Genomic DNA, 13,394 nt, shown 5'->3' with positions numbered 1-13,394 from the left:
CATGAAACTGTCTGCAGCCGATTGCAAATGTGTATAACATTTACAGACAATCAGTTTCTCACACTGGGATGAATTCAGTCCCACAAATAATCCTTCAAAGCAGTGTCTAGCTCTGTTCTATAATAATAATAATTATAAACTGGGTGGTTCTAGCCCTGAATGCTAATTGGCTGAAAGCCATGGTATATCAGACCGTTTACCATTGGTATGACAAAACATTTATTTTCTGCTCTCTCTGTTGGTAACTAGTTTATAATAGTAATAAGGCACCTCGGCGGTTTGTGATATACGGCCAGTATAACACGGCTAAGGGCTGTGTCCAGGCACTCCGCGTTGCGTCGTATGTAAGAACAGCCCTTAGCCGTGGTATATTGGCCATACACCACACCCACTCAGGCCTTATTGGTTAATTAACAGGAAATTATAGATATGTTGCGCAACAGTTAGATGATAAGACTCTCCTTACCTAAAACAGTGAGATTCACCTTGACATCCCCAACATACTGTTTGTTAGACACCTCGCATTGATACTGTCCATTATCTTTGCGCGTCACCTTGTTGAACCTCAGCACCCCATCAAACTTAGTGGCACGGCCCTCATAAAGTGCTGAAAGAGAGCAAGGTAATCAGTGATTATATATATATTTTTTTAATTATTATGGCAGGTAACTCATTTGTGGTAAGTATATCTAGCCCTAATTGTAGAAACATGCAATCACGACACAAATACAAGAAGTCACATGTCATGCATTTCCTTGGAATCAAGTCTGAACAGTTTGTGCACTTACTGGTGGGTTTCCCATCGAAAATGACATAGGTCGTAGAACCCTTCATGTCCCTAAACTTCCACTCAACTCTGGCATCGGCCCCAAAGTCAGCCGAGGGAATACAGGAAAGATCAGCCCCTGTAGAGATGAGATTGATCATTTTAACTACATTACTTGGGGATAAATATGCAAAATGGCATGTAATAAATTGTAACACACACACACAATGACAGGCGAAAGCTTTTGTTTATTTTAGAAACTGCCCATTTAGAGTTAATTTCCATTCTCCAGGACTTACCCTCATTCTCTTTAGCCCTCACATTTGCATTTTTGGTTGTAACTATGAAGGCCTCTACACCTGGGGAAAGGGAGAGAAAAGTAAAGCGAGCAGTCAGGGAAATGAAGGAGATGACACTGCATCGTTGGAATTCAAAAACACCAGGTGCTCCAGTCTTACCGCTGCTAACACAACAGAAACACACACCTGCAGAGATGACTGGTTTAGTTTCTGCTGAACTTAAGGAAGAACCTTTTAATGACCCGCCCCTATCGCCCTTTAAAGCCCTAAGAGCATGTCTGGTGCTCAGCCAACCAATGGCCTGAAGCCTACAGCACGTGGCCTGACTGCGAACAAATTCTTGGTAAATGTGACTCACTCCTCTGTACTGAGCCAGAAAACCTTCATGTGAAACTGGGCCAAAACAGTCTGAAGGGCCCTTTCAGAGTGGGAAACCAAGAACACTATATTATTTTCTGAATTAATAAAAATTGGATGGACATTTGGACAAAAAAGCGTCTTTCTAAATTTGAATTTGAATAGACTGGACTGTAAGTATGTCCACTCCAGACATTTAGAGTCTATGGTCCAGCCAGAAACCTACTGAGCAGTACCACCATTCACCACCAAAAGTATGTCCCAGCAACAGCACCAGAGACAGGTGGCGCACATGACATTAGTAACAGTCACAACCTGGGTAGTAATACTGTACATTCCTTCATCAGGTACATACAGGATAGGACAGCCTAGCTCATTTCTACACACTAGTGTTCTATTAGAGGATATTATATATCCAGCCAGTGGTGTAAAGTAACTACATAAAAATACTTAGTAGTATCTGTATTTTACTATTTATTACTTTTGAAAACTTTTACTCCCATACATTTTCACTGACACCCAAAAGTACTCGTTACATTTCGAATGCTCATGCAGGACAGCAATATAATCCAATTCACGCACCTATCAATATAACACGGTATCATCCCTACTGCCTCTGATCTGGCGGATTCACTAAACACAAATACAGCGTTTGTAAATTACACCCAAGTGTTGGAGTGTGCCCCTGGCTGTTTGTATTTTTTTCAAAATAATAATTGTTCCTTATGGTTTGTGTAATATAAAGAATTTGATGTATAGCATTTGTTCACTTGAGTAAAAGTGTGACAATTGTGTTATACCACTGTACTTAAGTACATTTAAAACCAGATACTTTTACTCAAGTACTATTTAGCTGGGTGACTTTCCCTTGAGTCACCTTAATAGAAAATGTCTTTACTTTTACTCAACAGCTTTTATTTGAGGGTAGTTAGTGACTGAACAACAAAGAGATATGAGAGTTTAGTTTGTCCATTTAGAGAAATGGTTTAGTCAGAGAAAATCCATTGATTGATTTCCTTGTTACGTGAGTATCGGGGGTGGGAAGGCAAAGCTTCCAAGGTGAGACAATAACCACACAGATAACAGGTGGAAAGTAGTGGTGCATGTGTTGACGTTTGGAAAGTTTGAAGGCCTTCTACACCATTCAAATGTTTAGCTCAACTCTTGAAACTAAGATGATAATCAAGGTGTTTTTGTACAGCACAAAGGCTGCCCTTGTGAAAGGCAGTTCAGTGTGGTGTGGTTCATAAAAGTGTCTTGTTAAAAGGACCATATCACTAGGCCCGACTTGACTCACAGCGGACTACAGCTTGAAAGTAGCTACACATTCTAACTGAGATGTAAACGATCCCATACAGCCGTTACACCGTCGCTAGTGGAAAACCCGGACAGCAAAAAAAAAATTAATTTTTTTTTAAATTTTAAAGATAAATGGCGATTCCACACCAGCGGAGGAAGAAAATATTTTTGGCATCTCAGATTGCCAGAACAATTTTCACCTAGAGACTTAAATTGGGAGTAAGGCTGTTTGACGTGCTTTTTACATTTGTATCACAATCATGATGAAAGTGGCCATTTTTAGACCTATACCTGCCTACTGTAAGACTTGATGAACTGTGAACCATACATGATACAGACAACATCTTGGTGTCATTATATTCCTTATAGTGTGCTCTAACATATGGAGTACGCATAGATTCTGAAATACAAATACTGACATTAATTTATTCAACATAAAAAAAATATTAATATGAATCTCAAAAAAGTGTCCTTTTTGATTTTGTTCATTTTAAGACATATACTTGTCCAAACAATATAAGTACATAACATTTCCAGAGTGGGCTCTCTGCTAATTCTGAAGTTTTAATCAATATTAGGAGCACCACCAACAGAATGAATGGTAAATGGATTCAAAGCGAACTCCCATTGCTGGTGATTTGCTGTATGTGCAGTCCTAAAGGAGGACTGTGATTGGTTAATGACCTATAATGTCAATTTCTATGTACAAAATGGGTAATATCATTAAAAGTACCAGAGCCCACTCTGGAAATAGTACACGTTTGAAAAGTATATTGTTCCCTGTCAACTCTGCTTTCAAGTTAGCTACACATTGTAACGGTGCAATGGAAATGCTTCCATAAAGGCGTTACAACAGCTAGCGGAAAGCACCGGCAGCAAGATTACATTGGACAAATTCTGGTAGGTCCCTCTCCATTTTGTTTAGTTTGCTTCTATTTGGTTGCAAGACATAATGAATACACCCCTGGTCATTTCAGACAGTCTGAAAAAGTTAAATATCCATTCATTGCCTTACGGTTTAGTTAACCCAGAGCTGAACCTTATAGACTCTGTGGTCTATAGTAAGATTCAGTTCTGGGCTATGGTTTAGCAAGCTTATAAGTGAAACGTTATATTATTAAGAACATAAAAGGGACATCTAGATAGCAGATTGTAACGGGCTAATGTGCTGCTCCATTAGCCGCTAAAGGCTAGGTACTGTCAGAGGTGAGTTAGTCTGTGTGGTCCGGAGTACTGGCAAAAGAAATAGTGGGGGTACCGGTAAAACGTGAGCTTTTCACAATAATTAAGATTCGTAGAAAATAAGCTATTACACTATTTCTCATTACCGCATGTCAGTCACATCAAAAATGTGCTAATAGACGTCAACGTGTAAAATACGCTCCAAAATGTGGTGTTTATTCAATGATAACACTGAAATGTGGCAGAGATGAGTGGCCGAGACGCACAGCAGCGTAGGCATAAATTGAGGTTACGAGACGCACCGGCCTAAGGCATGACAATCACGAATGTCAGTGTTTTGTAAGTGATGTCTCTTTGCATTTATCAAATGGCACTGTATGGATGATGGAATTATTTTAGAGTGGAGTAGCCTAATAGTTGGAATACTAACTGAAGTCTGGACACTGACTGTAGGCCTCACATGTAGCCTATTGTAATAATACTCCTGCAGAATTAAGTAGTCCTCGCAGTAAAATGATAGATCCAAATGGTAATTTTCTCACTGGAACATGAACTATGATGAATTTCTTTCAGCAGCTTTTGAGAATAAGGATGCGCACTTAGGGACTGTGTCGTGTAGCACAGACGTGCAATTTCTTTCAGTGACAAAAAGCTGACCGTATTTCATTTTTAACCACATAAAATATGTATCCAAGACAAAACATGTTGGATCATTTTCACAGCTTTTAATTTCCTTGAAACCGGTCCCTAAACATCCTCGCTCTGTGAGAGAAGGAGAAATTATGTCAACTAGACTGTTGATACATTGATCACTTTTTTTTTTTTAAACCCGTTTTCTCTCCAATTTCCTGGTATCCAATTGGTAGTTACAGTCTCATCTCTGCAACTCCCGGACAGACTCGGGAGAGGCGAAGGTTGAGAGCCGTGCGTCCTCCGAAACACGACCCAACCAAGCCGCACTGCTTCTTGACACAATGCCCACTTAATCCGGAAGCCAGCCGTGTCAATGCGTCAGAGGAAACACCGTACACCTGGCGACCGTGTCAGCGTGCACTGCGCCCGGCCCGCCACAGGAGTCGCTAGTGTGCGATGGGACAAGGACATCCCTGCCGGCCAAACCCTCCCCTAACCCAGACAACGCCGGGCCAATTGTGCGCCGCCCCTTGGGTCTCCCGGTCGCGGCCGGCTGCGACAGAGCCTGGACTCCAACCGAGAATCTCTAGCGGCACAGCTAGCACTGCCTTAGACCACTGCGCCACTCGGGAGGCCCTGCATTGATCATTCTATTGGTTTACGACATTCTGGTGAGCAAGGCTTTACTTAGTATTCTAGAAGAGCATCAAGTAATGACAGAAGAGAAGCTGCATGCATCTAATTGTAGACAATTTGACGAACAAAGCCTACCAAATGTCAAAGTATAAGCAGAAAAAAAATCAAAAGGAGGGTGAAAATAATTTGTTCCCACCACACCCTGTGTCAATAAAATCTTTCTGCTGTCCCGGAGTAATGTGCACAGGTAGCCTACATGAGCCTTTTGAAGTAATTGTTTTACAAATCAGATGAAAACATCATGACTGGTTGTGTTTATGCCACATAAAAAAAAAAAGATCGGCACATACATTTTAAAAGTTAGATGACATCTGTATTATTAGGCCCACAGAGATCACATTAGATTATTAGGGATTCTATATGCAATTCTATGCTTAGGCCCCAAAAAAGTATTTAAAAAAAGCATGTGCAGGTCCCTGTACCTGGAAGAAATGAAATCTACTTTCATCCCCGAGTACTGTTTGGCGTAGCACAGAGAATTTGTGACCAACCTTAACTAGTCGATACTTCCTCAATTCCCAACTTGGAAGACAACCAATGTCTTCTAAATGTCCATGTCTAGTTGCAGGGGGTTCGTTTGAACTTAGAAAATGCTCAGTTATTAAACTAAAACGTTTTGCTCCCTGATGTAATCCAACAATGTGTACGCCGACATCTTGTCCATTTTAGATCTTCTCTCATTGATTGAGACAGGTTAGGGTCATGACATGCAGCACTTTGGGGTGGACACCCACCAGTCTCAATCAATGAGTGGATTCAAATACTCTAAGCGTGTTTTGCACAGGGTGAAAGTTGATTGCATTCGTTTTGGAACCGGGCTGCCTCCCGGGCGTGAGCCAGGTGCCCCGTTCAAATTCCACGGTAAAGTTGGTGCAAAACAAAAGGGAAAAAATAAAACATGAGGAGGAATGAGTAGGATACTGTGTTTTCACATGAAAAAGTGATTGCTTTTGATAAACACTTCATCTGCCTTCCCAGTGAAAATTAGCTTGACAATTCAAACATACAGTGCCTTCAGAAAGTATTCAGACCCCTTGACTTTTTCCAACAAAAAAATAAATAGGTTACAGCCTTATTCAAAAATTGATAGTCCCCCCCCTCAAACAACACACACACAATAAAAAAACTGAAATATCACATTTACATAAGTATTCAGACCTTTTACTCAGTATCTTTTGGAAAACTCCAAGCGGGCTGTTATGTGTCTTTTACTGAGGAGTGGCTCTCATCTGGCCACTACCATAAAGGCCTGATTGGTGGAGTGCTTCAGAATTGGTTGTCCTTCTGGAATGTTCTCCCATCTCCACAGAGGGACTCTAGAGCTCTGTCAGAGTGACCATCGGGGTCTTGGTCATCTCCCTGAGCAAGGACCTTCTCCCCCGATTTCTCAGTTTGGCCAGGCAGCCAGCTCTAGGAAACTTCTTCCATTTAAGAATGATGGAGGCCACTGTTCTAGGGGACCTTCAATGCTGCATAAATGCCTTGGTACCCTTCCCCAGATCTGTGCCTGGACACAATCCTGTCTCTGGGCTCTACGGACAATTCCTTCAACCTCATGGCTTGGTTTTTGCTCTGACATGCTCTGTCAATTGTAGGACCTTATATAGACAGGTGTGTGCCTTTCCAAATCATGTACAATCAATAGAATTTACCACAGGTGGACTCCAATCAAGTTGTAGAAACATCTCAAGGATGATCAATGGAAACAGGGTGCACCTGAGCTCAATTTCATGTCTCATAGGAAAGGTTCTAAATAATTATGTAAATAAGGTATATTCTTTGTTTTTAATACATTTGCAAAAAAAAATTAAAACATGTTTCGCTTTTTGATTATAGGGTATCGTGTGTAGATTGCTAGGGAAATTGTTTTATTTAATCCGTTTTAGAATAAGGCTGTAACGTAACAAAATGTGGAAAAAGTCGAGGTCTGAATACTTACCGAAAACACTGTTTTTTAAAGGAAAAGAGATGTTTCTGGAGGATGCACCATGTTTTCTTTTTGACAACATGACCGATCATCGCAGATTACTGTTTGATTCGAGAAGGGCGCTCCTCTCTCACCACTTTTGGCCGATCACAGCACGGGCCATGGACCGGTGCCCAGCAAAATCAAAGATTTGAAATAGTCAAGATGGCGTACACATTGTCAGAATACTTCATGGAGCGAAAAAAATACTAAATTTAATAACAGAGCATTTTCTAAATTCAAATTAACCACCTACAACTAGACATGGACGTTTAGAAGATATTGGTTGTCTTTCAAGTCAGGAAGTATTGGCAAAATAAGGTTTGGTTGGAAATTCTCTGTGCTATGCCAAACCTATCTAATAATGCCCCTCAGCCAGCTGCAACAGTCATTTTTTTATGTCTATTTATTTAACTAGGCAAGTCAGTTAAGAACAAATTCTTATTTACAATGATGGCCTACCCGGACCAAACACTAACCCGGAGGACCCTGGGCCAATTTTGCACCGCCCTATGGGACTCCCAATCACAGCCAGTTGTGATACAGCCTGGAATCAAACCAAGGTCTGTAGTGACACCTCTAGCACCGAGATGCAGCGCCTTAGACCGCTGCGTCACTTGGGAGCCCACCTAGTAACGGTCTGACTAGGTTATATTTTTAATATCTAGGTCAGATGTATGTGAATCATTGTAGATATATTGTTTCTTACTTTTTAAGAACTGTGTACAATGACTTAGCCAAGGCAAGCCCCTACTGATCCCAGGTCTGTTAATTATGTTGTTTTCTTATTTTGGGTTGGGTAAACGGATCTATGACCTGTGCCTATCTGTGGGCCTAAAGTGAAAGTTAGAAAATATACAGCAATCAAGTGCATATCTTACTAATACAATAAACACTAAATTGAAACGTAGGGCTAGTTTAAAATCATGAGGACTTTAGATCGACAGAAGGAGCACTCACCTGTTGCATGAAAGAATAGAAACACCGAAACCAAGCCGCTGACAAACATGTCGGCCCCAACACCTGAAGCCTTTGTTTTAAAAGCCAGCGATGTGTCCGATTTCGGTAATTTAAAAAAAGTACGATTATTCCAGCAATCAAAGCGCAATTCAGTAATTGTTGACACGTTGGCCCACTCGGTTTGAAATCTATACTTTCGACGAACAAGAACCCTACGCCCGTCCGCACCGACCGACTGCTCCTGTAGAAAAGTATGATAGGTATTCAGTCGAAACTGTGACGCAACCCGTTACCTACGTGACGTATGTCAATATAAAGCAGTCTACTGATTTATTTCAATAACCGGTTTCACTTGATTAGTATTTTACAGTATATTATTTATACTGACTTACTGTATTTGAAGTATTAGCCTATGTAAACGCCTATGTGGTATTTAAAACGAAAATCTTAATCATCACAGCTGAATACAAGGTAACTTTAACTTCTTTTTTTTCATTTTTTTTCACTCATGATAGTGAGATTGTAAATAATGTGAGTTGTTTTCGTTTTCAGTGTAATAGATTTACAGTGTCCCTGTGTAAATAAGCACATATCTCTTTCACATGAATTTAATAGAAATGACAAATTAACCTATAACACAACATATTATTAGATGCTGAGGGTGATATTATCTTCATAGAAAAGTTACTCAACATTTGGAAATATGATGGGATCAAAAGTAACACAAACTAAGAATACACAAAATCATTATTTGCTCAGTGACTCCAATAACAACTGATACAGAACACCAGTGACAGTCAGCTGTTAGCAGAAGTGAAACAGTCAACCAACAGGCATGGTGTTCGGGCTTAGTTTTGCATTTAAATAAGCCTTTCCATAATAGTTTTTACTTCTAAGATAAAAGGCACATTTTTTTATTCCAAATAATATGTCTGCAGCAAGTGAGTGTACCTACACTCAGTGGCCAGTTTATTAGGTACACACATCTAGTATCAGGTCGGACCCCCCTTTGCCTCCAGAAAAGCCTGAATTCTTTGCGCATGGAAACATTGCTCAATTGGTATCAAGAGACCTAACGTGTGCCAGGAAAACATTCCCCACAATAATTGTACATAACAATAATGAGGCTATATACAGGGTATACCGATACCGAGTCAATGTGCGGGGGTTGACAGAGTAGCAGCAGTGTAAAAACCAAAAAGGGGGCGGGGGTCAATTAGTTGTTTGGCAGACATATGGCTTGGGGTGGAAGCTGTTAAGGAGTCTTTTGGTCGTAGACTTGGCGCTCCGGTACCGCTTGCTGTGCGGTAGCAGAGAGAACAGTAATGTACTGAGCCATACGGTTAGATGCCGTGCAGTTGCCATACCAGGCGGTGATGCAACCGGTCAGGATGCTCTCGATGGTGCTGCTGTAGAACTTTTTGAGGATCTGGGGACCCATGCCAAATCTTTTCAGTCTCCTGAGGGGGAAAAGGGGTTGTCGTGCACTCTTCACAACTGTCTCGATGTTAATGGGAGCTTGTTCTGCTCGTCTTTTCTTGTAGTCCACGATCAGCTCCTTTGTCTTGCTCACATTGAGGGAGATGTTGTTGTCCTGGCACCACACTGCCAGGTCTCTGATCTCCTCCCTACAGGCTGTCTCGTTGTTGTCGGTAATCAGGCCTACCACTGTAGTGTCATCCGCAAACTTAATGATGGTGTTGGAGTTGTGTTTGTCCACGCAGTCGTGGGTGAACAGGGAGTACAGGAGGGGACTAAGTGTGCACTCCAAATCAAATCAAATCAAATCAAATTTTATTAGTCACATACACATGGTTAGCAGATGTTAATGCGAGTGTAGCGAAATGCTTGTGCTTCTAGTTCCGACAATGCAGTAATAACCAACAAGTAATCTAACCTAACAATTCCACAACTACTACCTTATACACACACACAAGTGTAAAGGGATAAAGAATATGTACATAAAGATATATGAATGAGTGGTGGTACAGAACGGCATGGCAAGATGCAGTAGATGGTATAGAGTACGGTATATACATATGAGATGAGTACTGTAGGGTATGTAAACATAAAGTGGCATAGTTTAAAGTGGCTAGTGGTACATGTATTACATAAAGATGGCAAGATGCAGTAGATGATATAGAGTACAGTATATACATATGAGATGGGTAATGTAGGGTATGTAAACATTATATTAAGTGGCATTGTTTAAAGTGGCTAGTGGTACATTTTTACATAATTTCCATCAATTCCCATTTTTAAAGTGGCTGGAGTTGAGTCAGTATGTTGGCAGCGGCCGCTAAATGTTAGTGGTGGCTGTTTAACAGTCTGATGGCCTTGAGATAGAAGCTGTTTTTCAGTCTCTCGGTCCCTGCTTTGATGCACCTGTACTGACCTCGCCTTCTGGATGATAGCGGGGTGAACAGGCAGTGGCTTGGGTGGTTGTTGTCCTTGATGATCTTTATGGCCTTCCTGTGACATCGGGTGGTGTAGGTGTCCTGGAGGGCAGGTAGTTTGCCCCCGGTGATGCGTTCTGCAGACCTCACTACCCTCTGGAGAGCCTTACGGTTGTGGGCGGAGCAGTTGCCGTACCAGGCGGTGATACAGCCCGACAGGATGCTCTCGATTGTGCATCTGTAGAAGTTTGTGAGTGCTTTTGGTGACAAGCCGAATTTCTTCAGCCTCCTGAGGTTGAAGAGGCGCTGCTGCGCCTTCTTCACAACGCTGTCTGTGTGGGTGGACCAATTCAGTTTGTCCGTGATGTGTACACCGAGGAACTTAAAACTTTCCACCTTCTCCACTACTGACCCGTCGATGTGGATAGGGGGGTGCTCCCTCTGCTGTTTCCTGAAGTCCACAATCATCTCCTTTGTTTTGTTGACGTTGAGTGTGAGGTTATTTTCCTGACACCACACTCCGAGGGCCCTCACCTCCTCCCTGTAGGCCGTCTCGTCGTTGTTGGTAATCAAGCCTACCACTGTAGTGTCATCCGCAAACTTGATGATTGAGTTGGAGGCGTGCATGGCCACGCAGTCGTGGGTGAACAGGGAGTACAGGAGAGGGCTCAGAACGCACCCTTGTGGGGCCCCAGTGTTGAGGATCAGCGGGGTGGAGATGTTGTTACCTACCCTCACCACCTGGGGGCGGCCCGTCAGGAAGTCCAGGACCCAGTTGCACAGGGCGGGGTCGAGACCCAGGGTCTCGAGCTTGATGACGAGTTTGGAGGGTACTATGGTGTTAAATGCTGAGCTGTAATCGATGAACAGCATTCTCACATGGGTATTCCTCTTGTCCAGATGGGTTAGAGCAGTGTGCAGTGTGGTTGCGATTGCGTCGTCTGTGGACCTATTGGGTCGGTAAGCAAATTGGAGTGGGTCTAGGGTGTCCGGTAGGGTGGAGGTGATATGGTCCTTGACTAGTCTCTCAAAGCACTTCATGATGACGGAAGTGAGTGCTACGGGGCGGTAGTCGTTTAGCTCAGTTACCTTAGCTTTCTTGGGAACAGGAACAATGGTGGCCCTCTTGAAGCATGTGGGAACAGCAGACTGGGATAAGGATTGATTGAATATGTCCGTAAACACACCAGCCAGCTGGTCTGCGCATGCTCTGAGGACGCGGCTGGGAATGCCGTCTGGGCCTGCAGCCTTGCGAGGGTTAACACGTTTAAATGTTTTACTCACCTCGGCTGCAGTGAAGGAGAGCCCGCAGGTTTTGGTAGGGGGCCGTGTCAGTGGCACTGTATTGTCCTCAAAGCGGGCAAAAAAGTTGTTTAGCCTGTCTGGGAGCAAGACATCCTGGTCCGCGACGGGGCTGGTTTTCTTTTTGTAATCCGTGATTGACTGTAGACCCTGCCACATACCTCTTGTGTCTGAGCTGTTGAATTGCGACTCGATTTTGTCTCTGTACTGGGACTTAGCCTGTTTGATTGCCTTGCGGAGAGAATAGCTACACTGTTTGTATTCGGTCATGCTTCCGGTCACCTTGCCCTGGTTAAAAGCAGTGGTTCGCGCTTTCAGTTTCACGCGAATGCTGCCGTCAATCCACGGTTTCTGGTTTGGGAATGTTTTAATCGTTGCTATGGGTACGACATCGTCAATGCACTTCCTAATGAACTCGCTCACCGAATCAGCATATTCGTCAATATTGTTGTTGGACGCAATGCGGAACATATTCCAATCCGCGTGATCGAAGCAGTCTTGAAGCGTGGATTCAGATTGGTCGGACCAGCGTTGAACAGACCTGAGCGCGGGAGCTTGTTGTTTGAGTTTCTGTTTGTAGGCTGGAATCAACAAAATGGAGTCGTGGTCAGCTTTTCCGAAAGGGGGGCGGGGGAGGGCCTTATATGCGTCGCGGAAATTAGTATAACAATGATCTAGGGTTTTTCCAGCCCTGGTAGCACAATCGATATGCTGATAGAATTTAGGGAGTTTTGTTTTTAGATTAGCCTTGTTAAAATCCCCAGCTACGATGAATGCAGCCTCAGGGTGTGTGGTTTCCAGTTTACAAAGAGTCAGATAAAGTTCGTTCAGGGCCATCGATGTGTCTGCTTGGGGGGGAATATATACGGCTGTGATTATGATTGAAGAGAATTCCCTTGGTAGATAATGCGGTCGACATTTGATTGTGAGGAGTTCTAGATCAGGTGAACAGAATGACTTGAGTTCCTGTGTGTTGTTATGATGATCACACCACGTCTCGTTAATCATAAGGCATACCCCCCCGCCCCTCTTCTTACCGGAAAGATGTTTGTTTCTGTCGGCGCGATGCATGAAGAAACCAGCTGGCTGCACCGACTCCGTTAGCGTCTCTTGAGTTAGCCATGTTTCCGTGAAGCAGAGCACGTTGCAATCCCTGATGTCTCTCTGGAATGCTACCCGTGCTCGGATTTCGTCAACCTTATTGTCAAGAGACTGGACATTGGCGAGTAGTATGCTAGGGAGTGGAGCGCGATGTGCCCGTCTCCGAAGCCTGACCACGAGACCGCCTCGTTTGCCCCTTTTTCGGCGTCGCACAGGGTCGCTGGCTGGGATCAAATCCATTGTATTGGGTGGAAGGCAAAACACTGGATCCGTTTCGGGAAAGTCATATTCCTGGTAGGAACGATGATGAGTTGACGTTAATCGTATATTCAGTAGTTCCTCCCGACTGTATGTAATGAAACCTAAGATTACCTGGGGTACCGATGTAAGAAATAACACATAAAAGAACAAAATACTGCATATTTTCCAAGGAACGC

The 13,394-nt window shown here is 43.0% G+C and overlaps 1 protein-coding gene across 1 annotated transcript; it reads right to left on the bottom strand.

Annotated features, from left to right (window-relative positions):
• Positions 1–443: 443 nt before the first annotated feature.
• On the bottom strand, positions 444–8,431 carry LOC139530969 (junctional adhesion molecule A-like). Its single transcript, XM_071327766.1, has 4 exons — positions 8,159–8,431; positions 1,066–1,125; positions 789–905; positions 444–607 (listed from the first exon to the last, which is right to left on the bottom strand). The coding sequence occupies exons 1-4, from the start codon at positions 8,205–8,207 to the stop codon at positions 444–446; spliced, it is 390 nt and encodes a 129-aa protein (XP_071183867.1). The 5' UTR covers positions 8,208–8,431.
• Between the last annotated feature and the right edge of the window lie 4,963 nt (positions 8,432–13,394).

Source organism: Salvelinus alpinus, chromosome 9, assembly GCF_045679555.1.
Source record: "Salvelinus alpinus chromosome 9, SLU_Salpinus.1, whole genome shotgun sequence".
Taxonomy (NCBI): Eukaryota; Metazoa; Chordata; class Actinopteri; order Salmoniformes; family Salmonidae; genus Salvelinus; species Salvelinus alpinus.
This window is presented reverse-complemented; position numbering and strand designations above follow the sequence as displayed.

Coding starts and splice junctions, on each gene's coding strand:
- LOC139530969 (XM_071327766.1), bottom strand. CDS start 8,207: ATGTTTGTCAGCGGCTTGGTTTCGGTGTTTCTATTCTTTCATGCAACA. Junction 906..1,065: donor GAGGGCTAAAGAGAATGAGG/GTAAGTCCTGGA, acceptor TCATCTCTACAG/GGGCTGATCTTTCCTGTATT. Junction 608..788: donor TTTCGATGGGAAACCCACCA/GTAAGTGCACAA, acceptor GCTCTCTTTCAG/CACTTTATGAGGGCCGTGCC.